This window comes from Triticum urartu, chromosome 2A (assembly GCF_056163025.1).
Source record: "Triticum urartu cultivar PI428250 chromosome 2A, HENAU_Tu73, whole genome shotgun sequence".
NCBI lineage: Eukaryota > Viridiplantae > Streptophyta > Magnoliopsida > Poales > Poaceae > Triticum > Triticum urartu.
This window is the reverse complement of record NC_141874.1, coordinates 142,146,589-142,172,407: the sequence shown is the minus strand read 5'-3', so window position 1 is coordinate 142,172,407 and position 25,819 is coordinate 142,146,589. Positions and strand designations below refer to the sequence as shown.

Here is a 25,819-nt window from a genome sequence, read left to right as displayed (position 1 = left end):
TTGTGTAAGTTGCATGTCATATATTATTGCTCTAACATTTGGTCAAAGTTAACCTCGAAAAACACATTAGGCCCTATATAGATGGAAGGAGGGAGTATCAATGTTGTTGAGTTTGGTTCACTTTTATTTTAAGTTATTAAAAATTTCAGAAATTTTTTTAGAGCAAGAAATATGTTTAGGAAAACTAGTAAGCGTGCACGTGCAACGCACATATCAAACATGAATTTTTTTAACAAAATATAAATAGATTTCTTGATTATTTTTTTTGAATTTCATACAAAGTGCATGATACCTAATTCTTGACTTATAAAAATAATTTGATTATCATTCTTCATTATGAACATTCTTGTTGAAACAAATATCGCACATCTTTGTGTTATTTATATAATCTCTTACCTAAATGCGTAGCGCCCAAATGAATATAATCTCCTGTAAATGAATTTCAGTATTTGAACAAAATTTCCAGGCGGGCTTTGGCCCATTGCAGTATGTGTCAAATGTACAACCATTTGAAATTTTGCTAATCATATTGTTATAGTATAATCTAATCAGAAATTAGAATCCCCTTGTTGGACAATGGATTATTTTAAAGGTTCGTCACCATTCTCCATACGCACATACAATTACTGTTCAGTAAAGAACCATTTATGTATCAACAAAAATAAAGAACTATTACTATGAGAAAATCAAATCTCGTTCACAGAAGTGAAGATGTTGGGCGAGAAAATCAAGTATCAACATTTTTATATTTGCCATCAATAACAATTATCCCCGCTATCTCCAGCCCATTGAGGATAATGTCATGCAAACCATGCCTTCGCTCTTTCCAACAAGAATTCCTGCTAAGCAAAGCAGAGAAGTGCAGAATAAGGAATTTTGTTTATAGAGCAATCCTCCAAATCCTAAAACACATAAAAGGCATGCATGCCACAATTTACATTTTCAGTGTAGGCACTGCAAAAAAATCATATCATGATTTCCCTACATACTTTCTTGGCGCATATATATGGAACCCCTAACCCAAACTTACCAAAGGAACTGTAGGTTCTTATCAATAAAATTCCATCATACTATCAGAACGGACAAATGAGGAATTTTTACTTAAGAGAACCTCACATCGACCATCCAACGTGTCCCACTTTTTTGAAAAATAGCAGATCTCCTTTGGTTCATAGGGTAGGAAAATTTTAGGAATAGGAAAGTCATAGGAAATGAGATGACATGTATCTCAAATCCTATGAGTAGGAATAGGAAAGGAGATGCCCTTTGATTCACATCATAGGATTTTTGTCATTGAGTCTAGGCTAATGTTTAACTCCGCCTATGTTGTCTCAACATAGCCGGTCCCAAGCCCGGGTAAAGGAGGAGGGTTGTGATAGGCTTGGCGAGCCAACGTAAAAACTCAGCCGCTCTTATGGAGATGTTTTATACGAGATAGAGTTGGGGTAGCACCAATTGAAGAGAAGCTTGTCCAACATCGTCTGAGATGGTTTGGGCATATTCAGCGCAGGCCTCCAGAAGCTTCAGTGCATAGAGGACAACTAAAGCATGCAGAGAATGTCAAGAGAGGGCGGGTAGACCGAATTTGACATGGGAGTGGAAGCTTGCTATCCATGTGCCCGAGCCATGAGTTGGTTGCGAGATCTTATGGTTTCACCTCTAGCCTACCCCAACTTGTTTGGGACTAAAGGCTTTGTTGTTGTTGTAGTCTAGGCTAATGTTTATTTTCCTATGAAATGTGGGGGATAGGAAGAATTCCTCCATAGGAATAGGATTCCTACAAACCAAAGGGCTCTAAAGGAATTTTTCCTATAGAAATCCTATCCTATGAAATTCCTACAAGATTCCTCTAAACCAAAGGAGGCCTAAACTCTGGATGCGAGGGGAGCACACAATACATGTTTCCCCCGCTGATTTTCCAACTGGCCAGTCAGCTGATGATACCAAACCAACTGCAATAGATCATAAACCTTGTTGGTTGATGCAACCAAACCAACTACAATACAACCTAAGCCAAGTCGGTTGATACACCATAAATCGACTGCAACTCCAAATAAGAAAATGTTCAGATGGAAAAAGACAACAATTAGCTTGAGATCAGCGGTCTTGCCTGCACCTTGTCAATCTCCTCCGGGACTTATTGATGCCTTTGAGAATTCTAAGCACTCCACGCGGAGGAAAGCAACATTCAGGCAAGTCTTCGTCACTACAACAGTGCATCCACCAAGTTAAAAAAACAGGTTCCCAACTCACCTCCACGGCAAACTCAAAGGAAATAATGGTTTTACACAGCTTTAAAGTAGGCTTTTATGAAAAGAAAAACGATGAACTACAACACAATTTACCAAATTAAGGTAACTGGGAGAAAGATATGACAAAATTCTTGAAATTCTCATAATATTTGTACTCTGAATGACAACAGAAAAAAGAAAAGAAGATCTGAATAACAGTAATTAGAAGGATAGAACAACATTTTCTTTAAATAGAATTAGCTAGTTGAGGCTGCAAGAACAACATATGAAGCTAGCATGGCTCTAGCAACTACCAAAGTACATTTTAGGCAAGCACGCCTGACCAGCTACAGACCATTTAATCGCTAGTGCTAAAAGAGATAACTCGGAAATGCAGACTTGCACATCCCCTTGCGTAATTGGCTATTTGTGTACGGCGTACCTCCCCATTGTCTGAATGGTCTTCTTCATGTTGCACGGGCCACCGCACTCGGGGCTCGCTGGTGCATTTGCCGTTAGCTGTTGATCCTCCTACACCACATCTCCAACCATTATAAAAAAGCAAATGATTCAAGTTCGACGAAAATATGAATTGGTTTGTTACAAATTATCTGAAAGCCACATGCACCAAATCATGAAGAAAATGCAAAGCGATTGAAAATGCAAAGACCCAATATCACACATCAGTTCAACATGAGAAGAAGTACACATGTAGAGTTCATATGGTGGACATGAGAATAACTATACACATAATTCAGTTTCTAAATTTTGAACTAAAACAGTAAATTGCAACGTATGAACGGAACGGGAATTCCAACCGGAGCCTTCAGAATTTAGAATGTGGCGCATGGGTGTAAGAAAAGCTACAACAATTGATATATCCAGCAGAAAGTATTGATTGACATCTTTCATGCTTTCTATTTTTTTCTTGTCCTATCCATGGGTGTAGGAAGAGCAGATTGGGCAAATCATAACATACAAGAATCCAATACCAATTGGCAGGCCAACATTCAGAGAAGCATGTACTAATTCTTTTTTTTTTTGCGAATAGAAGCATGTACCAATTTAGCTTGTAGAAATTCAGAGAAGCATGCATTGAAGAAGCTAGCTCACGAGAAAGCATACTGCTTGCTGGTGAGGGCCTCAACGTGGCGGCGATGGTGGCTGAGCAGAGGAGTGGCAGGCGGGGCCGCAGACCGCACTCACGTCCGTGGGTATTTCTTGTGCTTTAAGGCCATGTTTGCCTACATCAAGTTTACACACTCAGGGCAAAGAAGCATCAACCATTTATATCTTGAACCCGCACAAGAAAGATTAACATGCAAATTTCTGCCATATTTCTTTGTTGGGTTCTAAATCTGACAATGACAGACAACATAAGGTTAATAGGCTCACATATCCTTGATAGGGAAAAAGTGGTACCATACATGAATAGGCAATAAGTTAGAGAACACTAATAGCTTAAGAGTACAATCAAGGAACATGACTGACTTTCGTAGATATCCGTCCCAAGAAATCTTTTGTACCGTCAGATGGATATGGCTTGAAGCGCTCATTAAAGTTGGATGCAAGTGACTTGTGGAAAGAACAGAAACTATTATGGTGATTGCTGAGCTAAACTTAGCTAACTTAATTGACCACTATCTAAACTGCAAAATATAACAATGAAACTGACTACAATGCTAGTATAGTAAATCATGTTACATATTTCAGTAGAGAGGGAATAAATGGATCTTCAATAATCATGCTAGTTGGTAAGTATTCGAACTGATCAGAATTGCAAGTAACATTGAATTTGAAATCGCCGGGTCGTGGGCGGCGCGGCCACCAGAGCAAAGGAAAAAATAGAGGACATAATATCTATGTCTACGTATGGTTGATGGATATTGTACCATTGAGGGTCATCTGGCGTAGGCTCGACTTGTGTACAGAGAGCCTTGAGCAGATATGTGTCACACCAGGAAGTCGCAGATTTGGCCTCGGCTTTAGCAATGACATCCTACAGCTCCTCCTTATGCTGGATTAGAGATGCACGGTATCCTTGGACGAAATGCTGGAAACAGAGAAGCAAGAAGGATTGAGAACTATTGACCAAATAATCTTGACAAGAGATGTGGTCTACTGTGCAACATATAACAATCTAATTCTAAGAAAAAAGGAATTCGGTTTTACTGTCCATTTCATAGTAAAAGCACACAAACACTATCATGCTAGAAAATGCATCCAACAACATATCAAGAAGCACAACAAAATGTCAATCTTGTTGGGAATAATCAAAAAGAAGATGTCCTGTGAGGAAGAGCATCCACAGGTTCCTGTGTATAAGAATTTGTGGATAGAAGCGGAGAGTATTGATTGACGTCTTTTATATAGTAATCATGCACGTGCAACACACGTATCAACCAATGCACAAAAATACTAAAATATATATTTCATACTTAGGTTTCAAGCTAATATTAATATATACAATTAACTTTTCGAAGTAACTTATAAATATCTCATGTGCGAATATGTTGCTTGACACCAGGAATTACAAACCCAAAAGCCTAAAATATTTTCACTAATCATGTACTCCCTCCGTTCGAAAATAACTGACGCAGTTCAAATTTGAACTAAAACCAAATTTGAACTAAAACCATGTCAGTTATTTCCGAGTGGAGGTAATATGTGTGAGCCGTGCTACCTGACACAAATAGCACAGAACATACTACAGAAAAAAATATCAACCATATTGCGCTATTACTACATGTGAATAGTATAGTACATACTGATAAGTGGATCAGTGAAATAAAATGCATCGTCGCTAGTATTCTATCATGTAATTGTTGAGCATCGTTACTACTGACATTAGAAGAAAAGAAGGGGTAACATAGCAAAAACAGCTTTAAAGAAAAAGAACATGATACATGCCTTTCAAAGTTGTTGCATTAGCTTAAACTGCACATCTGGATCAAAAATAAGCTATGTATGGTATAGCTACCCAAGTAACACTTACAAGAATGAATCTCTTCTTTAGATCAATCATCAAAAGTTTCTAATTGCTAATACATTAGACAAACTGCTATTTCATAGAACTGAAAAGAACATGTGTCCACTGTTCACTAAAAGTTTCTTTGGCAAAGATCAGTTGACATGTCTAAAGTTCCAAGTGAGATATGAAAGGAATGCACATGAACAGATTTGGACAAGCACAAATTGCATACACCATTACTCAGATAATCTGGAAGCAAGAACTGACATCTGAAGTCCTGAATGATGTCCCATATCCGATGAAGTGTCTTCATGAAGACAATCTGCTTTGATTCCTCTTTTATGTACACATTGGATTACAACTGTAGCAACAAAAAGCATACTAATTTATCAGGTAATAGAATTAATGCTACTTCTTTGGCTGCAATCACAAAGACAAAATAAATCACCAAAAGACAGATTTTGGCTGATAAACAAATTCCCACCTAAATTAAAATGAGCCAGGAAGCGAACCTTCAAATATTTCAGTGCTTCCCTTCTCATCAGCGTTGTCCAACAGAAAATCATACAAATATTGTCATGACTCAAATTTTCAAAAGAGAAGGGTATATGCACGAACATTTTACCATGTCTAATCTCAAGGAAGTGGCTGCATCATTGTAGGCGATCAATGATAACTCACTGTGATGTTAATGTATGTTCTGCACATGGGCGGAGAACGGGCATCTGAACTGTTCGCAACATTTCTTGCATCATGAGCACAGTGAATAGCCGTCATTAGTCTAGCTGCATCATCTGGGTTACAGAGCTCATGTCATAGAAATGAATTGATCCACATAAGATAAGCAAGCTCTTGGACCTTAGTTATCCGACTCATTTGCATGCCCTTGGCATGCTTTGGCTCAAAATCACATATGAGTGTTGCAATAATGACGCCTCAGGTTGAACACCTGTACATCTATGCCCTCCGGTGGAAACAGGAAGGATGCAAAAAAGATTAGTTGAAATGAAGCTAGTAATTTCTTCTCCTTACAAATAGTCAACTTCATACAATGGTACCTCTGCATTCTTTTCAAGGACCAGCCTATTTGTGAACTTCAAATGAAGAGAGCTTGATTGCAAGACTGTTTCTGAAATTGAAACTGAAAGTGAATTTGATTCCAAGTAAATAGAGTTCAGGAAAAGTAATCGACTGTACTTGGTAAAGTGAAAGTTTGGCTATGGTAAATCCACCAAGGCAAGAAAATCAAATCAAGTTCGCCCTTTGAAAAATGTTGTACTGACATACATTATGACTATCTAAATATTGTACAGTGAGTCATGCATGAACAAAATCCCCTGAGCAGAACTGTAATGTAGCACTATAGAGCCCAAATGCATGAACAAAATCCAGTGTAAAGTTCAGCAATAGGAAATTATAGAAACTGAATCATGTAGGAAAGTTGCATATTCTTTGAATATCATGCTTAGCTTGGTCTGATGCTTGCAGTTTCAGGTATTCGAGATGGATAATTTTGTGGCCAAATCTGTCAAGATATGGGTGGGAAGAAAGATTTACTACTCGCAAGATATGGGCGGGTCCTCATTCCTCAATCCGTGTGTGCAATGTTTTCCTCGCCAGAGAAGAGGTGAAGAACGTGGTGTCAACCAGAGCCGCCAGAGCGCCCATGGTGGCTCTCCAGCAAATTCGTACAGGCACACAAAGTCCGCGATTCCCTATAGGCTGTATAGACAGGTTTATGCCAACAGTAGCTTTCACATAATTTTGCTGATGAAACTAATCAAACTAATCAGTCTGTCCAAAGAAACTTACTTGCATTAAGGCCGCCGGGAAGCAGAGAAGGACAGCTCCGGCGGCAGCGACACGCGGCGAAGGGAGGCGGCGAAGGGCCGGCAGGGCGGGCTCCCGGGGCGACGGGCGCCGCGGCGACCGGCGGCGGCTCCCGGGGCGATGGTCGCGGTGACCCGTGCCAAAGCCGGCGGGGCAGCTCCCGGGTGCGACGGGCGTGGCGACCGGCGGCGGCTGCGGGAGGCGGGAGGCGGCTCCGGGCGCGACGGGGCAGCTCGTGCGGCTAATGGCGGCCCGAGGTTGTGGGAGGCAGCGAAGGGCGCAGGAGGAGGAGGAGGGGCGAGAGAGGTCGTGCGATCGTGTGCGGGCAGCGGTTTTTTTTAATGGCGGGGCAGATTAGCAATCGATGGATTGTGGTGGCTTAAAGCGTGGTTGGTAGCGTTAAACATTTAAGGATTAAGGGCCATTAGATGTTGATGATGGATGGATGTGATTGTTTGGATCTACCCCTCTCTTTCTTTTATAGTGGTAGTAGATGTATCAAGGTGGTTCCTCAAGGAAGCAAGGGTCAAGGCCCGTAATACGCGAGCCGGACAATGAACTACTAAGAGATGCTCAAGTGCGGCCTTGTGAATGACCGTCAGAGGACTTCATGGTTCGGGCAGGGATTAAGGAGGAATTTGAAGCATATGTGCGTAATGCCGATCTTGAGAGCTTCGTGGCAGATAAGTGCCGTCAGTACCTCTATTTAACTGATTCATTTGTGAGAAGGTTTAAATTTACATCAGCACGCAATTCTCAAACTGTCCTATTTGATCTTTATGATAAATCTTATGCCATGGATTTAGAAGATTTTAATACTGCTTGTAAACTCCCACAGTGGGGTAATGTTTGTGAACCTCGCAAATCTGAATATAAAGACTTTGTTGCTAGTATAACTGTGGGGGAATCTAGGGAAATCACGCAAGCTACTATAGGGAGCATTCATTTTCCTGCAATACATTATTCTCCTCTCTTCATAGGTAGATGCATAAATGGTAAGGATGAGGCATGTCACATGTGTGTTCCTGATCTTAGTGTTCTCAAGGGAGCTGTATTAGGAGATAGACAATATAACTTGGGGGTCATTGTTGCACGTAGGTTGCACAATAATAGTATTGAGGGAAATTTCTTTGGTGGAATTTATGCAACCCGTTTAGCTGATTTTCTTGAGATACCCATACGTGGAGATGATATTGAGTTGCCTCCTACTTATTTAGATTATAATTCCATGGTTCGTCATCAGTTTGTTGAGAGGAACAATCAGTTCCTTCAGTACCGACTAATTGCTATCTCTTGAGCACTGCGTTGGTTTTCCTTTAAAGAGGAAAGGGTGATGCAGCAAAGTAGTGTAAGTATTTCCCTCAGTTTTTGAGAACCAATGTATCAATCCAGTAGGAGGCCACGCATGAGTCCCTCGCACCTACACAAACAAATAAAATCCTCGCAACCAATGCAATAAAGGGGTTGTCAATCCCTTCACGGTCACTTACGGAAGTGAGATCTGATAGATATGATAAGATAATATTTTTGGTATTTTATTGTTCCATGCTATTATATTATCAACCCGGAGTGACAATAGTCGGGACCACTCCCGGTGATGACCGTAGTTTGAGGAGTTCATGTATTTACTGTGTGTTAATGCTTTGTTCCGGTTCTCTATTAAAAGGAGGCCTTAATATCCCTTAGTTTCCAATAGGACCCCGCTACCACGGGAGGATAGGACAAAAGATGTCATGCAAGTTCTTTCCATAAGCACGTATGACTATTTACGGAATACATGCCTACATTACATTGATGAACTGGACCTAGTGTCGTATTGCCCTAGGTTATAACTGTCTCATGATGAATATCATCCAACAAGTCACTGATCCAATGCCTACAAATTTATCCTATATTGTTCTTGCTAAGTTACTACTGTTATCATCACTATTACACTTGCTACGAAATTACTGCTATCACTATTATCGTTACCGTTGCTGCTGCTACTATTATCAAGACTATCATACTACTTTACTAATGATCACTTTGCTGTAGATAATTAATCTCCAAGTGTGGTTGAATTGACAACTCAGTTGCTAATACCTTCAAATATTCTTTGACTCCCCTTGTGTCGAATCTATAAATTTGTGTTGAATACTCTACCCTCGAAAACTGTTGTGATCCCCTATACTTGTAGGTTATCAAGCTCTATGAGGCGGAGGAGGCGGATTACTGCCTCCGCACTGGGAAGACGTCGTGCACCAGCAAGCTGCTGGCGAGGGGCCGCCGGAGTACTGGCCCCAGGATGGATTATTAGTTTTAGTATCGTTCATTTTCAATTTTATGCATTGTACCTAGTAGTGTGCTAGGGGCGCCCCCACATATATATATAGGTGGAGGGAGGGAGGAGCAGCAAAGGGGTGCACCCCAAGTAGGTTGAATCCTACTTGGGGTCTTCCCCAATTCGGCCTCCCCCCTGCCATAATTGCCGGAAGGAAAAAGGGAAGTGGGAAGAAGAAAAGGAGGGCGGCAAACCCCCTCTTCTCCTTCTCTAATTTGGCCTCCTTTCATAAGGGGGGCGAGCCACCCCTTGTGGGCTGGTGTGCTCCCCTCCCATGGTCCATGTGGCCCATATGTTCTCCCCGGAGGTTTCGGTAACCCCTCCGGTACTCCGATAAATACCCGATACACTACGGAACACTTCCGGTGTCCGAATACTATCGTCCTATATATCAATCTTTACCTCTCGACCATTTAGGGACTCCTCGTCATGTCTGTGATCTCATCCGGGACTCCCAACAATATTCGGTCACCAAATCACTTAACTCATATAATATAATATCGTCATCAAACGTTAAGTGTGCGGTCCCTACGGGTTCGAGAACTATGTAGACATGACCGAGACACCTCTCGGTCAATAACCAATAGCGGAACCCTGATGCTCATATTGGCTCCTACATATTCTACGAAGATATTTATCGATTGAACTGTTATGACAACATATGTAATTCCCTTTGTCCATCGGTATGTTACTTTCCCGAGATTCGATCGTCGGTATCTTCATACCTAGTTTAATCTCGTTACCGGCAAGTCTCTTTACTCGTTCCATAATACATCACCTCATGACTAACTCATTAGTTGTTTGCTTGCAAGCTTATGATGTGTATTACCGAGAGGGCCGAGAGATACCTCTCCGATACTCGGAGTGACAAATCTTAATCTCGATCTATGCCAACTCAACAAACACCTTCGGAGATACCTGTAGAGCATATTTATAATCATCCAGTTACGTTGTGAAGTTTGATTAAGGCATTCCTTCGGTATCCGGGAGTTGCATAATCTCATAGTCGAAGGAATATATATTTGACATGAAGGAAGCAATAGCAATAAAAGTGAACGATCATTGTGCTAAGCTAACGGATGGGTCTTGTCCATCACATCGTTCTCCTAATGATGTGAGCCCGTTATCAAATGACAACTCGTGTCCACGGTCAGGAAACCTTAACCATATTTGATCAACGAGTTAGTCAAGTAGGGGCTCACTAGGGACACATTGTTTGTCTATGTATTCACACATGTATTTAGGTTTCCGATCAATACAATTCTAGCATGAATAATAAACATTTATCATGAATAAGGAAATATAAAATAACAACTTTATTATCTCTAGGGCATATTTCCTTCAGTCTCCCACTTGGACTAGAGTCAATAATCTAGATTAGATTGTAATGATTCTAACACCCATGGAGTCTTAGTGCTGATCTTGTTTTGCTCATGGAAGAGGCTTAGTCAATGGTCTGCTACATTCAGATCCATATGTATTTTGCAAATCTCTATGTCTCCCTGCTACCTCTTGAGCACTGCGTTGGATTTCCTTGAAGAGGAAAGGATGATGCAGCAAAGTAGTATAAGTATTTCCCTCAGTTTTTGAGAACCAAGGTATCAATCTAGTAGGAGGTCACGCGCGAAGTCCCTAGTACCTGCACAAAACAAATAACTCCTCGCAACCAATGCGATAAGGGGTTGTCAATCCCTTCACGTCACTTACGAGAGTGAGATCTGATAGATATGATAAGATAATATTTTTGGTATTTTTGTGATAAAGATGTAAAGTAAAATAAAAGCAAAGTAAAAAGCAAAGGAAATAACTAAGTGTTGGAAGATTAATATGATGAATATAGACCCGGGGGCCATAGGTTTCACTAGTGGCTTCTCTCAAGAGCATAAGTATTTTACGGTGGGTGAACGAATTACTGTTGAGCAATTGACAGAATTGAGCATAGTTATGAGAGTATCTAGGTATGATCATGTATATAGGCATCACGTCCAAGACAAGTAGACCGACTCCTGCCTGCATCTACTACTATTACTCCACTCATCGACCGCTATCCAGCATGCATCTAGAGTATTAAGTTCAAGAAAATAGAGTAACGCCTTAAGCAAGATGACATGATGTAGAGGGATAAATTCATGCAATATGATAAAAAAAACCATCTTGTTATCCGCGATGGCAACAATACAATACAATACATGCCTTGCTGCCCCTACTGTCACTGGGAAAGGACACCGCAAGATTGAACCCAAAGCTAAGCACTTCTCCCATTGCAAGAAAGATCAATCTAGTAGGCCAAACCAAACTGATAATTCGAAGAGACTTGCAAAGATAACCAATCATACATAAAAGAATTTAGAGAAGATTCAAATATTGTTCATAGATAATCTTGATCATAAACCCACAATTCATCGGTCTCAACAAACACACCGCAAAAAGAAGATTACATCGAATAGATCCCCACAAGAGAGGGGGAGAACTTTGTATTGAGATCTAAAAAGAGAGAGGAAGCCATCTAGCTAATAACTATGGACCCGAAGGTCTGAAGTAACTACTAACACTTCATCGGAGAGGCTATGGTGTTGATGTAGAAGCCCTCCGTGATCGATGCCCCCTCCGGCGGAGCTCCGGAAAAGGCCCCAAGATGGGATCTCACGGGTACAGAAGGTTGCGGCGGTGGAATTAGGGTTTTGGCTCCATATCTGGTAGTTTGGGGGTACGTAGGTATATATAGGACGAAGAAGTATGTCGGTGGAGCAACGTGGACCCCACGAGGGTGGAGGGAGCGCCTGGGGGGGAGTAGGCGCGCCACCTACCTCGTGCCCTCCTGGTTGCTTTCTTGACGTAGGGTCCAAGTCCTCTGGATCATGTTCGTTCCGAAAATCATGTTCCCGAAGGTTTCATTCCGTGATATTCTTTTTCTGCAGAACTCTGAAATAGGCAAAAAAACAGCAATTCGGGGCTGGGCCTCCGGTTAATAGGTTAGTCCCAAAAATAATATAAAAGTGTATAATAAAGCCCAATAATGTCCAAAACAGGATATAATATAGCACAGAACAATAAAAAATTATAGATACGTTGGAGACGTATCACTAATCTTCGACAGACGACGCACCTACCATGTCGCTCTCCCTGCTCCTGCTTTCTTTGACTTTCAGGCAAAAGGGAGATATGTTATAACGAGGGAGGAGGCGACCGAGTAAGAGAGGAGGGCGGAGGCAGCTCGCCTCCAAGCTGCAGCTCATCAGGCAATTGCTGTTGCATCTCAGTACGACCCCAGCTACAACTTTGATCCATGGGCATAGACCAACTTAGGTCAAAAGCCTAAGCTTGGGGGAGTACGTATCTCTCACCGACATTACATTCATGTTCACACACTCATGCCAGTTGTCGGTGCTCATACTTTTTCATTGTATCATCCATGCTAGTTTGTTTTCATTTTCTCGCTTTCTTCTTGTGTGTTTGAAAAACCTTAAGAAAAATCAAAAAAATAGTTGTAGCTTTTAGTTAGTTTACTTTCCATGCTTGTAGTAGTAATTAAGAGAAAACCCAAAAAGATTTCTCGTTCTTCTTTTGCTTGTTGGGAGCTTTCCCGTGTAAATAGTTTTGTTTTATTTCTTTCCTTTGGGGGTCGAGAGGATAAGACCATAATGAAAATGTTGAGTGGCTATTATATGCATTATTGTTGATCTAACAAAGAGCCCATATTACCTTGTCTTCTCTCTTGAATTGAATGCTTGTAGATTCCATCTTAGTCCAATGCATGTGCACTATTATTATTATCCAAACTATTTGGTCGTGTAACTGAAAGGCAATAATGATGATATATGATGAACTGATTGAGATGAGAAAAGCTGGTATGAACTCGACCGCTCTTGTTTTTGTAAATATGATTAGTTCATCGTTCCTGATTCAGCCTATTATAAAAGAAACATGTTTACAATGACAATTAGAGATCGTAGTTGCTTATGCCATGCTTAATTATCTAGGAGTTTATAATGGTTTACCTTGTGTGCCAACATGCTATTGAAATGGTTATGATGTGGTATGATAGGGGCTTATCCTCCTTTGAACGATTCGAGTGGCTTGACTTGGCACATGTTCACGCATGTAGTTGAAACAAAATCAACATAGCCTCTACAATATTTATGTTCATAGTGCATTGATACGTCTCCAGCATATCTATAATTTTTTATTGTTCCATGCTATTATATTATCAACCTTGGATGTTAATGCATTTATATGCTATTTTATATGATTTTTGGGACTAACCTATTAACCTAGAGCCTAGTGCCAGTTTCTGTTTTTCCTTGTTTTAGAGTATCGCAGAAAAGGAAAATCAAACGGAGTCCAATTGACCTGAAACTTCACGGAACTTATTTTTCGAACGGAAGCAATCCAGGAGACTTGGAGTTGAAGTCAAGGAAGCTTCGAGGTGGCCACGAGGCAGGGAGGCGCGCCTGCCCCCCTGGGCGCGCCCCCACCCTCGTGGGCCCCTCGTGGCTCCCCTGACCGACTTCTTTCGCCTATATATATCCATATACCCTAAAAACATCGGGGAACAGAATAGATCGGGAGTTCCACCGCCAGAAGCCTCTGTAGCCACCGAAAACCAATCTAGACCCATTCTGGCACCCTACCGGAGGGGGGAATCCCTCTCCGGTGGCCATCTTCATCATCCTGGTGCTCTCCATGACGAGGAGGGACTAGTTCTCCCTCGGGGTTGAAGGTATGTACCAGTAGCTATGTGTTTGATCTCTCTCTCTCTCTCGTGTTCTTGAGGTGGTACGATCTTGATGTATCACGAGCTTTGCTATTATAGTTGGATCTTATGATGTTTCTCCCCCTTTACTCTCTTGTGATGAATTGAGTTTTTCCTTTGAAGTTATCTTATCGGATTGAGTCTTTAAGGATTTGAGAACACTTGATGTATGTCTTGCACGTTCTTATCTGTGGTGACAATGGGATATCATGTGATCCACTTGATGTATGTTTTGGTGATCAACTTGCGAGTTCCGTGAACTTATGCATAGGGGTTGGCACATGTTTTTGTCTTGACTCTCCGGTAGAAACTTTGGGGCACTCTTTGAAGTTCTTTGTGTTAGTTGAATAGATGAATCTGAGATTGTGTGATGCATATCGTATAACCATACCCAGGGATACTTGAGGTGACATTGGAGTATCTAGGTGACATTAGGGTTTTGGTTTATTTGTGTCTTAAGGTGTTATTCTAGTACGAACTCTAGGATAGATTGAACGGAAATAATAGCTTCTTGTTATTTTACTACAAACTCTTGAATAGATCGATCAGAAAGAATAACTTTGAGGTGGTTTCGTACCCTACCATAATCTCTTCGTTTGTTCTCCGCTATTAGTGACTTTGGAGTGACTCTTTGTTGCATGTTGAGGGATAGTTATATGACCCAATTATGTTATTATTGTTGAGAGAACTTGCACTAGTGAAAGTATGAACCCTAGGCCTTGTTTCCTAGCATTGCAATACCGTTTACGCTCACTTTTATCATTAGTTACCTTGCTGTTTTTATAATTTCATATTACAAATACTGATATCTATCATTCATATTGCACTTGTATCACCATCTCTTCGCCGAACTAGTGTACCTATACAATTTACCATTGTATTGTGTGTGTTGGGGACACAAGAGACTCTTTGTTATTTGGTTGCAAGGTTGTTCGAGAGAGACTATCTTCATCTTACGCCTCCCACGGATTGATAAACCTTAGGTCATCCACTTGAGGGAAATTTGCTAATGTCCTACAAACCTCTGCACTTGGAGGCCCAACAACGTCTACAAGAAGAAGGTTGTGTAGTAGACATCAAGCTCTTTTCTGGCTCCGTTGCCGGGGAGGTTAGCACTGGAAGGTATTTTGGAACGGAGGGAGTAGTTGACATGTCGATGAGAAAACATTGTCATTTGAGGGGTGAACTCAATATCATCGATGCCTCTAATGAGCAATGAACTCTTCCACACATGCATGCACATAGGACTTATGCTTTTATGTAATCCATGGACTATATAATCTTGTGATGTAACTCTATGTCCTCTGGATATCTCTGTCCTTGTGCTACTAACCATGCAAGCATTGAAAGTGCATTTCCCGACGAAAAATCTATCTTCCAGGTGCTAATCCAAAGACAAAATACATTCGAACATTTCGTGACTCAAATCTCTACTACAACAATGACAAGGTAAAATATCAAATTTAGGGGAGTATGGTTCAATTGATGGACTGATGCGATCCAAAGTGCACACACTATAATAAGAGCTTAAATGATGAACTTGACTCACATAGGATCCAATGTCGTTACTTGACCAAGCGATCTTAGCACATTCATATATGGTGACTTGTTCACCATCAAACTGTTATGGTTTGGTTGTTTTGTGTTGTTATGGTCCGATTTTTGCTTGTTTTTTTCCTCGATATTCACAGCAGGGTTTGGCTCCGTCTTTTCTCTTTTCGAGTTCTTTCGTGTATTTCTTTGGATCTTTGATTAATGATGTTGGTAACTGGCAACTATTTCCCCCTCCATCCTGGAGATATACCCCACAAGATACAAGCCACCAATGATGCTTTGTTTTGTGCTGACGCATTTGAAATACTGGCTGTCCTAACAATTCAGGCTGTTATTGATTGAATAGTGATGTTTACAGGAACCGAGATTGGATCATAAGGTATACCCAGCAACACATGACAGCGAACGTAAGTGAAAGAGCAAATTTTTAGCTGTCGTAACACTTTAGAAGAAACTAATGTGCTTGCAAGGGGCATGAGCTCAGAAACGCCAACCAAAGATAACAAACTGAAAGAGAGAAACAAACAACTCAACATAACACACATCCTCGAGCGAGTTCCAGCCTGCCATAAAAGAGTTGTGCTAAAGCCCCCAGAAACTAACACCAAACGGCGTCAATGATTTAGAATTCGCACAAATACCAAACCACATCTATATAAAATCTCCGCATGATGTTTACAGGTCAGAGCATTTGAAAATGCGGGCAGCAACCAGCCACAAAAGAGGCACCAGCCGATACAAGGTATCATCAGGTTGAACATGCGAGAGAATGCAGATGATTTCAGAGATTCCTAAAGGAGTATGAGGTGCGAAACAGTATCAATGGGCGAACAGTCTAGTTTCCTACTTTGCTGGATTGCACACACTATGCGGTAACGGCTATTTGCTTGGGACCATTGAAGCGGCCAGGCCTCCCATTCGCATTCCCGTTCCCGTTATGGACGGGGCGTGGCTGATGGTGTCCGTTCCCATTCTGGCGGTAGTCATCTCCGTTCTGGCGGTAGCCGTCCCTGTTCTGGCGGAAGCCATCTCCGTTCTGGCGGTAGCCGTCCCTGTTCTGGCGGAAGCCATCTCCGATCTGACGGTAGCCGTCCCTGTTCTGGCGGTAGTCATCTCCATTCTGGCGGTAGCCGTTCCCGTCCTGACGGTAGTCATTCCTGTTCTGACGGGAGTCATTCTGGCGGTAGTCATTCCCCTGCGGTCCTCGACCATGGCCTGAGTACTCGTTCTGATTTCTGTTATCATTCCTCATGTTATTGCCATCACGGTAGTTGTTACCATTGTTAACAAAGCCCGCTCCCCGCCCTCTGAAGTTTTCACCATCACGGTAGTTATTGTTGTTCCCAAAGCTCGGCCCCTGACCCCTGAAGTTGTCGCCATCACGGTAGTTGCCATTGTTCACAAAGCCTGCTCCCTGTCCCCTGAAGTTGTCGCAATGGTAACCACCTCTGTCTGGCAGGACCCGACTGCCCCGAGCATTGCCATTGTACTCACTATGGGTGACTCCATTAACAACTGAAAGTTTTTTTGGGGGGAATTAAGAACTGAAAGTTATAATACAAGCATGCGCCTAGAAAGCAGCAAAAATGTGACTTGCAACGATGGAATTAAACTAAAACAAATATGCAAAGGACGCAGCATTTACAGTACACATGGATCAGTTATCAGCAGCATAACTTAATCGGAGATGGGGAGGAAAACAAATTGCAATTTAATTGGTTTCTAACCATCCAGCACTATCTTATACTCCCTCTGTTCGAAATTAAGTGTTGCTGATTTAGTACAAAGTTGTGCATTTTAATTTTTTGAGAGTAAGGACTTCTTTTTAGATGGAAAGCAAGGACACGCCAACGGTTGCATATGACATGTCCACCTGTGAAAGGTGGACTAAAACTATGGAAGAAATCATTCTATTTTAGTTGCATATATGATGAGCAGATATCATAATGCCGCTCACCTCGTTTTGGAGTTCGTTTCTCCTCGACGTAAGACACATACGAGCCAAAACGAACTTTAAATACCTAATAAAAGTCAGAACGAGTATTAGTTATAGAGCTCTTGCAACATCGTGCAGATACTTAAAATGCTGAAACGACGATGGACAAGTAGTAGGCCAAGTTACAATTAGCCCTCCACTATTTTAGAGAATGTAGCTAAATGTGCTCCAGCTAATTTAAAGTTGCATAAACTGAAACAGAATGCAGCAGCGTAGCTAAATTTAACTTGTGAAGTAATAACGTGAGCTGAGAAAATCAACTGGGAGAACAAACCTCGATTGCTGCATTCATTGATTTTTCAGACTCAAATTCAACAAAGCCAAAGCAGAACCGATCAATCTGCAATGCAAAACTAATGTTAGCAAGCATATGTTTCATGGAAACCAAACCTACATTCATACAATATTAACTAACCTGACGGTGTACAACTTGTATACCACGAGGCTTGATTGAACCAAACTTACTGAACTCAGCCTCAACCATTTCAATAGTTGCATTCCAAGGCAAGTTCTTCACAAAGATTGAATACCCTTGGTCTGCAGAACAAGATAGTGTTATAGTTCAGTCCAACAAAGCTATGTGCTTCAATTTTCTACAAAACAGATGGAGAAAGCACCAAGCACCAACCATCAGAAATATTTTGGTCATTTGGAGGCACAGTAACTGCTGCATGCGTAGTTTTTGCAGGAACAGACGAAGATTTCTCCACATTTTCAGCTCTCTTTGCTGTTGGATTTGGTCTAGGTTTGGGTTTGGGTTTGGGTTTGGTAATGGGTGCTGGCGGTATACTCTCATTTGTGGCCTTAACCTATAATGCAAGTCACAGAAGCCAGTAAGCGAGCATAGAACATCGAGTTAATTATTATTCCACATTCAAAACTCACTCAATTCTGGCAGTACAATTAGTGGGGGAAAGTGCAGGAAAACAAGAGGAAACTTACAATCGATGCATAAGTCTTCTTAATAACATCCTTCTGAGCTGAAGCAGGAGTAGGTGCTACCTCAGGTATCTTAATAGCATCATTCTTAATTTGAGAATTTTCATTTCCAAATGAATTTATGACTTTCTCCTTGCTAGAAATACTCTCTACAGATGGCTCCACGACTTCATCACTGATGGAAATATTCTCTGCCGATGGATTTATGACTTCAGCATCCACAGGAATCGTCTCTGCAGATGGATTTATGACTTCACCATTGGTGGAAATATTCCCTGCAGATGGAAGCTCTGGGTCCATGCTCTCGTTGACAGATGTTTCTGGTCAAATATTGAAATGTCAGCAAGCTATGAAACGATCAGTTCAAAGATGAAATTCCATTACCTGGTTCAGCTGGAAATGGAGCAATCTGAGTGTTTCCATCAACATGGTCAACTAAAGCTTCATTTGTCTCAGCCAATGGCATCTCCGGCACAGCTCGAAGCACATCATTCAAAACAAAATAGCCTCCATTTTCTTGTGGAGCAAGGAAGAATGACTGAACAAATCTATGCTTCACAGTATCAAGCATGGTAAGAGATCCAATAACCAAAATGAGCACACCACCACCGTGGGATGGCTGAGTATCTACATTATCCAACTGTATCAAACAGCCCTTCATATCTGTAGATAAGAAGTGTTGATTGATAGCCTGGTCAAGCACATGAAACAAGTCAGTTATAACAAATCAGGTCACTAGACATGGATAAACAAGTAACATGTATAAAGTGATATGACCATGTAGCTGATTATACAATACATATTAGACAAATTAAATAAGAGATGCTGGAAAAACTATACTTACTGCAGGCAAATGATATTACATGGATTATCCTTAATAATAGTAGTGGAGAAACATTACCTACAGAACATATTGGCATGCACGCCCTTTAGCTAATCAACCAACTTTCATCAATACGTGTGGCCTATAGATTTGATTAACTGCACAAATACCACCACTACCGCTACTACTACCTGCCGAATTTACAGTAAAAAAAGCACTCTGCGTAGGAGACCACATGAGAACATGGAAGTAGTATCCCGTTGTGAATTACCACGCCAAAGCACCCTGATGATCACAACATGCTAGCAAAATCTACCCTTAAACAAACTAGCTGTTATTTGTCCTCAAGCTATTCTTATTCTAAGTGGCAAATCGTAGAAGTGAAGTCCATCAATAGCATCGGCGAAAACAAGCTCTGGCATAAAATAAGTGAACGTGTGCCCTGAATTATAGTTTCCACCTAATCACGTTTAATCTATACACCTTATACATAATAGTAAGATCATAGAATACTACTGCTGTACTGCAGAGAACTTACGTATGTAGTGGTTATAGATGTCAATGGACCATCAGAATCTGGTCGACCAAGGATACTTTCATCATGATAGAACTTATGGACATGCTCTGGTGACGAACTCAAAACTCTGTAGTATTGTTGAGCAAACGCATTCCCAATCTGTCAGCAAGACCAATCATGTTTAGCAATACTGCTATTATTCTAGATTAATAATAAATAAGATGGAGAAAAACAGTACCACATCCGGATGAAAAGGACGTACGAAATTCCCGGTTGGTGTAGACATTGCTGCACAATATATGACACTGCTTAGTATCTAATGTTTTGAGACGAATGAATATTGTGTGACAATCGAGCAGCATAAAAAGTTTGTAGCTATTCAAAAACTATAGTTAATCAGAAAGGTTCACAGTAAATTGTAAACATTGTTGCAGTAAAACAAACTGTTGCCTCAAAAGAAAATACAGTGATTGGCTGAGCAACCATCTATAAGGTCCTACAGTTTCCAAACACCTAAACCATTGGCAAATAACTATCAACTCTGTATCACAGTGGTCTTTGTCCATCATGAATTAATGGCACAATTTACATAGCATGTATCACATATATCACTGTAGCCACAGACAATTGGTACAAATATAGCACAATGACAATAACTATCAGATTGAGAAATTTCGGATACAACAATTGGCATTTGAACTCATAATTGTCCCCCAAATTTCTCCCAATCATCACATAAAACAATAAAAATTTATTCAGCAGACTCGACCTAAGCTTATCAACATTAGAAAACCATCACAAAAGCTAGCTTTAATTGCTTTCTGCAAAGGAAAATTGACGTTCATATACAAAACCAACTCACAATAAGAAAATGATTGAAATTTCAGAATTGAAATGGTAAACTAGCTAACAAAATGAACAAACTATACATCAAACCACCCACTATACCAGCTGCACATAAGCCTATTGCATTGCAAAAATCATGTTCCACGAGGCAAAAGCAATACCAAATGTCTGCAGCACAGTGCCATGAAACACCCCCACCAAAATCTGAGAACTTACAAGACTCATAAGTTACCTATCTAATGACCACAGCAAAAATTGCATTCCATTAGCAGTGCTAGGCTGTTAATTCTCCAAACCAGTCAACAGACAACATTAGTTTAATAGTGACTGAGAATCTAGTCTGTCTAGATAAATGAAGGTGACAATTTCACACAACAAACACCATTACGTAAACCCCAGCCGGCAACCCATACAATACATCAAATTTTTTGTCAAAAGGAGGTCCTTTCCTTCACCAAAGCAAGTAAACAACATGAAAGCCTGTCCAAACTGCTACGAGACCAATTTATTAAAGAACCCACCCAGAATAATCCGTTGTTAATTCACAGAAACACAGTTTTAAACCCACCAAACCCGACCCCCGCATCGACCGACAAAACCCACAAAAGCCACGCCACGACGCCACGACAAGGACAAGCGTGCACCGAGCAAGCCAAGTTGATTGCAGGGAAAGCGTAAAATAAGAACTTGGAACAATGCCAATAACTATCAGATCCCAGATATAGCCAATGACAATAACTATCAGATTGAGAAAAATTGGATACAGCGTTTGGAACTTGAGCTCATGATTGTTTTCCCAATTTCTCCCAATCATCACACAAAACAATAACCATTTATTCAGCAGACTCAACCTGAGCATATCAACATTGGAAATAAATCAAATCATCAGAAAAGCCAGCTACAACCTCTTTAAGCAAAGAAAATCGACTACCGTTCAGAGTAGCATCCATATAGGAAAAAACAACTCACAACAGGAAAATGATTGAACTTTCAGAACTGAAACAGTAAACTAGATAACAAAATGAACAAACTACACGTCGAACCATCCACCAGACCTGATGCACGTAAGCCAATTGCAATGCAAACAAAGAATGTTCCACGAGGCAAAAGCAATACTAAATGTCTCTGCAGCTCGGTGCCATGATGGAGCACTCCCACCAAAATTCTGAAACCACAAAAGACACATAAGCTATCTATATCTAATGACCACAGCAAGAAAATACATTAGATGACATTTTCGCACACCGTGTCCTGATACTCCAAACCAGTCAACGGACAACATCAGTTTAATAGCGATTGAGAGTATGGACAAAAAAAGATGGCATTTTCACACAAAACATCATTACGTGAACCCCAGCCAGCCAGCAACCCACACAATACGTCAATTCTGTCGTCAAAGGGAGTCCCTTTCCTTCACCCAAGCGCACAAGCCACAAGAAAGCTTGTCCGTAGCCGCTCCGACACCAATTTACATCCAACAAACAACCCAGAACAGCCCGGTGCTAATCCCCATACGACGCGGTTTAAACCCGGAACCCGCCCAGACCGGCAGCATTACACCGCGCCAAACCCTACCCCCCGCGCAGACCGACGAGGCCCACGGGATCCCTCGAGCCGCGGCACGACGAGGAGGGAGGACGAGCGCGCACCGGGCGAGCCGAGAGCCGGCGGAACGGAACGGAAAAGCGTAAAACGGGAGAGATCGAGACGCGCGCGCGGGGAGAGGGAGAGGGGCGCTACCTTCCGGACGGAGCACGGGCCGCCGCCGCCGCGGACGGCCACGGGAGGGCGGGCGAACCCTAGCGGAGCGGCTGGGCGGCGCGGGTGGCGGGCGGGCGGGGCAGTTGGACTGGACTCGATCGAGGAGGCGGAGCGAGAGAGAGAGGAAAGGAAGGAGCAGGAGTCGGAGGGGGTTTATAACGGGAAGGGTTTTGGGGGGTGGGGGACGGGTCGCGAATGTTCCCGCTGCGTCTCACTGGCTTCTGGGCCCTCACTCGGCAGCTTGCGGTCGGACTCGGACCGGACCCGATCGCAGCACGCTCGGGCTGCGGCTGGGCTCCGTCGGTCCGACCCACGAGTCCGACCGACCTTTTGTTGCTCCGACCCCGATGTTGCTAGTCTTTGTTTTTTTCTTTTTCTTCTAGAAGAACCCTCCTATCCTGGCGGCGCGGCGGCGGCGGCGCTCCCCTCCCTCACTCTTGACGGCGGCGCGGCAGCCCTCCACCTGACCCTCCGCGTGCTCCGCAGTCGCTTCTCCACCACCAAGCCCGTACGTCCTCTTCTTCTCTCCTGGGTGGCCTACCTCGTGCTCTGGCCTGCATCCAAGCTCCTCCAATCCGCCGCCGCAGCCGTTAGCTTAGCGCCGCCGCCGACGCCTCACACCTCTCGCGCGCGTCGCTTACATCGCCGCCAACCCTGTTCTATCTCGTCGCGGCGTCGCGTCCCTGCTGACCTGCTGTCGCCACCCCGTCCGCAGCAGTGGACAACTGGACATCGGTGTTCGAGGTATGAGCTTTTATTAGTCATACAGCGATTCGTTCCAAAAATTAGTCACACACTGATATGAATGATTAAGCCCAAACTGATGAGCCTCCAAATTGTGTGCCGGTGGTCACCATTTTGGCTGGGGTCATAGGCCTCACTACCCTAACTTGCAAAATTAGTAGAAGCTTTGTACATTTGTGGATTAGCATGGTCTCATTTATTGATGTTATTTAGCAGGCTGTTCCTTGGGTCAGGATGAGCTTGCTATCCCAGAATGCGCCCTGGAAGCGCCGAATGGAGACAAGTGGAGTCGATGATGATGGCGATGAGGCACCCGTTGCTTTTGATGCAGAGGCTGGTAAGGAAACCCAAGACAGAGAGACACAGTAAGGATAGGAAGCAAAAGAGGGCTAAGGAGGATCACAATAAGGGTTTGAAGAAAAGGAAGGCCAAGGCGTTGGAAGCCAAGCAGAATCAAGAGGCGGAGGAGATGAGGCAGCTGGAGAGTTCACTGTTTGGGCCGATCTATGCGCCACTGGAGTTTGGCACTGAGCTTGGGGCTGCGGTGTCGGATCATGACAGGGATGGTCCTTTGTTCTTCATGGATTAGTCTGCCGGTAACGATGAGGATGACTTGCCTGTTTATGAGGAGGATTTCGGCAGTGAAGTTGATGAAGTTGAGAAAGGAGGCTGATGAGCGTGTGATCTCGGGCAGAGAGTATGAAGCTAGGTTGCGTGGTCACCATGCCAAGTTGAACCCCTTTACCGGCTGGGCAGATATGGACCGTAAAGCTCTTCGTCCTGGGATGTACGACGGTGAATCCGATGAGGACAGCGGAGTCGACAATATTCTTCGAAACGACGATGAGCTTGTTGTCAAGGGTACTGCTAAGCTTCTTCCTGGCATGTTGGACTTCTCAAGGCTTGTTGATGCTAATGCGCAGGAGCCATCCAGTGGTCCTATCAATTCCGTGCAGTTTCATAGGAATGGACAGCTGATGCTTGCTGCTGACCTGGATAAACATCTGAGATTTTTCCAGATTGACGGGAAAAGAAACCCCAAGATCCAGAGCATATATATGAATATATCGAGGATTGTCTGGTTCACAAGGCATCCTTTCTACCTGATGGCTCTGAAGTGATCATTTCAGGCAGGAGGAAATTCGTCTACTTATTTGATTTGGTGAAAGCTGCTGTTAGTAAGATTGGACCCTTGACCGGACGTGATTAGAAAAGCCTGGAAAACTTTGAGATATCAGTATATCACCTGATTCAGAAACCATTGCATTTACGAGGGGTACATTCTTTTGATATCTTCCAAAACAAAGCAGCTCATTGGGACCTTGAAGATGAACGGAAATGTGCATTCATTGGCTTTTGCGGATGGTGGGAATCAGTTACTAAGCAGTGGCGGGGATGGCCATGTTTACCACTGGAATCTTAGAACGAGGAAATGTATGCACTAGGCTACCGACTAGGGCTCCCTGACAGGCCTTTCTCTCTGCACCTCGCAGGACAGCTCCTATTTCGCCACGGGCTCCAGCAGCGGCATCGTGAACGTGTACAGCAGGGACGAGTTCCTCGGCGGGAAGGGGAAGCCGCTGAAGACAATCCAGAACCTCACGACCGAGATCGGTCAAATGAAGTTCAACCACGACGCCCAGGTCCTGGTGATAAGCTCAGGGAAGGAGCGGAACGGGATGAGGCTCGTGCACGTCCCGTCTCTCACCGTGTTCCAGAACTGGCTAGGGCCTCGGTTCGGCCTCCAGTACCCCCGGTGCCTGGACTTCAGCCCGGGCAGCGGGTTCCTCTCTGTCGGACACGCCGGTGGAAAAGTGTTGCTGTACAAGCTGCGCCACTATCAGAACGCCTAGGACGACTCGCCTGGAGAGTTCAGTTTTGACACTGTATTTTTCTGCTTCCTGAAAACCGACTGTCATCTGCTGCGTGACTCCTCTTAGCCCCTTTCCCTTTGATTTGAGTGGTGTTGTCACTGATGTTTAATGTTTAATGCAACGCCTTGTCTGTTCTTTTTGCACGCAAGTTGTGAACTGCTACCTGTTCAGTGTTTGTATATATGCGGCTGCCTGTTGAGTCCAGAATTTCTGCACACCGTTTTGAAAGTGGGTACTTGGGTGTGGCTGCCTGGAGGAAAGATGGAGGAGCAGTGCATATGGGTCTATGTTTTCTAGCTGATGACTGATGTCCGTGTGCTCCGAGTAGATGCTCTCACCGTGTTCAACGGGTCTGTGATTCTTAGGTTGGATAGCTCGCGTGCCTTGGACGCCAGCGTTCTGCTCCAGAGATCTACGGGGCTATCTAGCTCGCCGCGGCGCGGAGCGACGGGCTCGCCGGCGCGGACGCCCACCACGTGCTCGACGCAATGCCTACGCGAGGTGTGCATATCGCCCAGGGCAGCGGGACGGCGTGCTCCACATCAATCGACCACCACCAGTGCCGGTTTCCTGTTCCAGACGACCGAGCGAGTGGCATTCCATGTGCGGTTCCAAGCCCGGAAGGCATCGACCTCCACCAGGGCAGGCCCCGGTACGGCC

General features: G+C 43.0%; 1 protein-coding gene, 1 long non-coding RNA gene and 1 pseudogene across 21 annotated transcripts; 1 reads left to right on the top strand and 2 right to left on the bottom strand.

The window, feature by feature from the left end:
• Positions 1-487: 487 nt before the first annotated feature.
• LOC125536262 (uncharacterized) lies at positions 488-7,389 on the bottom strand. 18 transcript variants are annotated; one of them, XR_015615920.1, is made up of 11 exons: positions 7,015-7,389; positions 6,763-6,924; positions 6,261-6,331; positions 5,828-6,159; positions 5,687-5,736; positions 5,470-5,563; positions 4,124-4,284; positions 3,293-3,475; positions 2,674-2,762; positions 2,111-2,206; positions 488-839 (listed from the first exon to the last, which is right to left on the bottom strand). It is a non-coding gene; the product is annotated as an uncharacterized LOC125536262 (long non-coding RNA). The 18 variants fall into 18 exon arrangements; XR_015615921.1 differs by having other exon boundaries at positions 5,715-5,736; XR_015615927.1 differs by having other exon boundaries at positions 5,884-6,159.
• An 8,906-nt stretch (positions 7,390-16,295) lies between these two features.
• Positions 16,296-22,659, bottom strand: LOC125536259 (nuclear transport factor 2-like). Of its 2 annotated transcripts, XM_048699476.2 has the most exons (11): positions 22,521-22,659; positions 21,836-21,945; positions 20,173-20,222; positions 19,956-20,093; positions 18,979-19,285; positions 18,598-18,914; positions 18,284-18,464; positions 18,071-18,192; positions 17,930-17,995; positions 17,617-17,680; positions 16,296-17,174 (listed from the first exon to the last, which is right to left on the bottom strand). In XM_048699476.2, exons 3-11 carry the CDS (start codon positions 20,218-20,220, stop codon positions 16,525-16,527), a joined length of 1,893 nt encoding a protein of 630 aa, XP_048555433.2. In that variant the 5' UTR covers positions 20,221-20,222; positions 21,836-21,945; positions 22,521-22,659; the 3' UTR covers positions 16,296-16,524. The 2 variants fall into 2 exon arrangements, with proteins under 2 accessions (XP_048555433.2, XP_048555410.2); XM_048699453.2 differs by lacking the exon at positions 21,836-21,945.
• Positions 22,660-22,751: 92 nt separating this feature from the next.
• Positions 22,752-25,366, top strand: LOC125536286 (U3 small nucleolar RNA-associated protein 18 homolog pseudogene; annotated as a pseudogene). The gene is made up of 2 exons (XR_015615911.1): positions 22,752-23,285; positions 23,499-25,366. The product of XR_015615911.1 is annotated as a U3 small nucleolar RNA-associated protein 18 homolog pseudogene (transcript).
• The last annotated feature ends 453 nt before the right edge of the window (positions 25,367-25,819 follow it).

Coding starts and splice junctions, on each gene's coding strand:
- LOC125536259 (XM_048699476.2), bottom strand. CDS start 20,220: ATGTCTACACCAACCGGGAATTTCGTACGTCCTTTTCATCCGGATGTG. Junction 18,465..18,597: donor AGAAGACTTATGCATCGATT/GTAAGTTTCCTC, acceptor CTTGCATTATAG/GTTAAGGCCACAAATGAGAG. Junction 17,175..17,616: donor GAAACGAACTCCAAAACGAG/GTGAGCGGCATT, acceptor AAAAACTTTCAG/TTGTTAATGGAGTCACCCAT.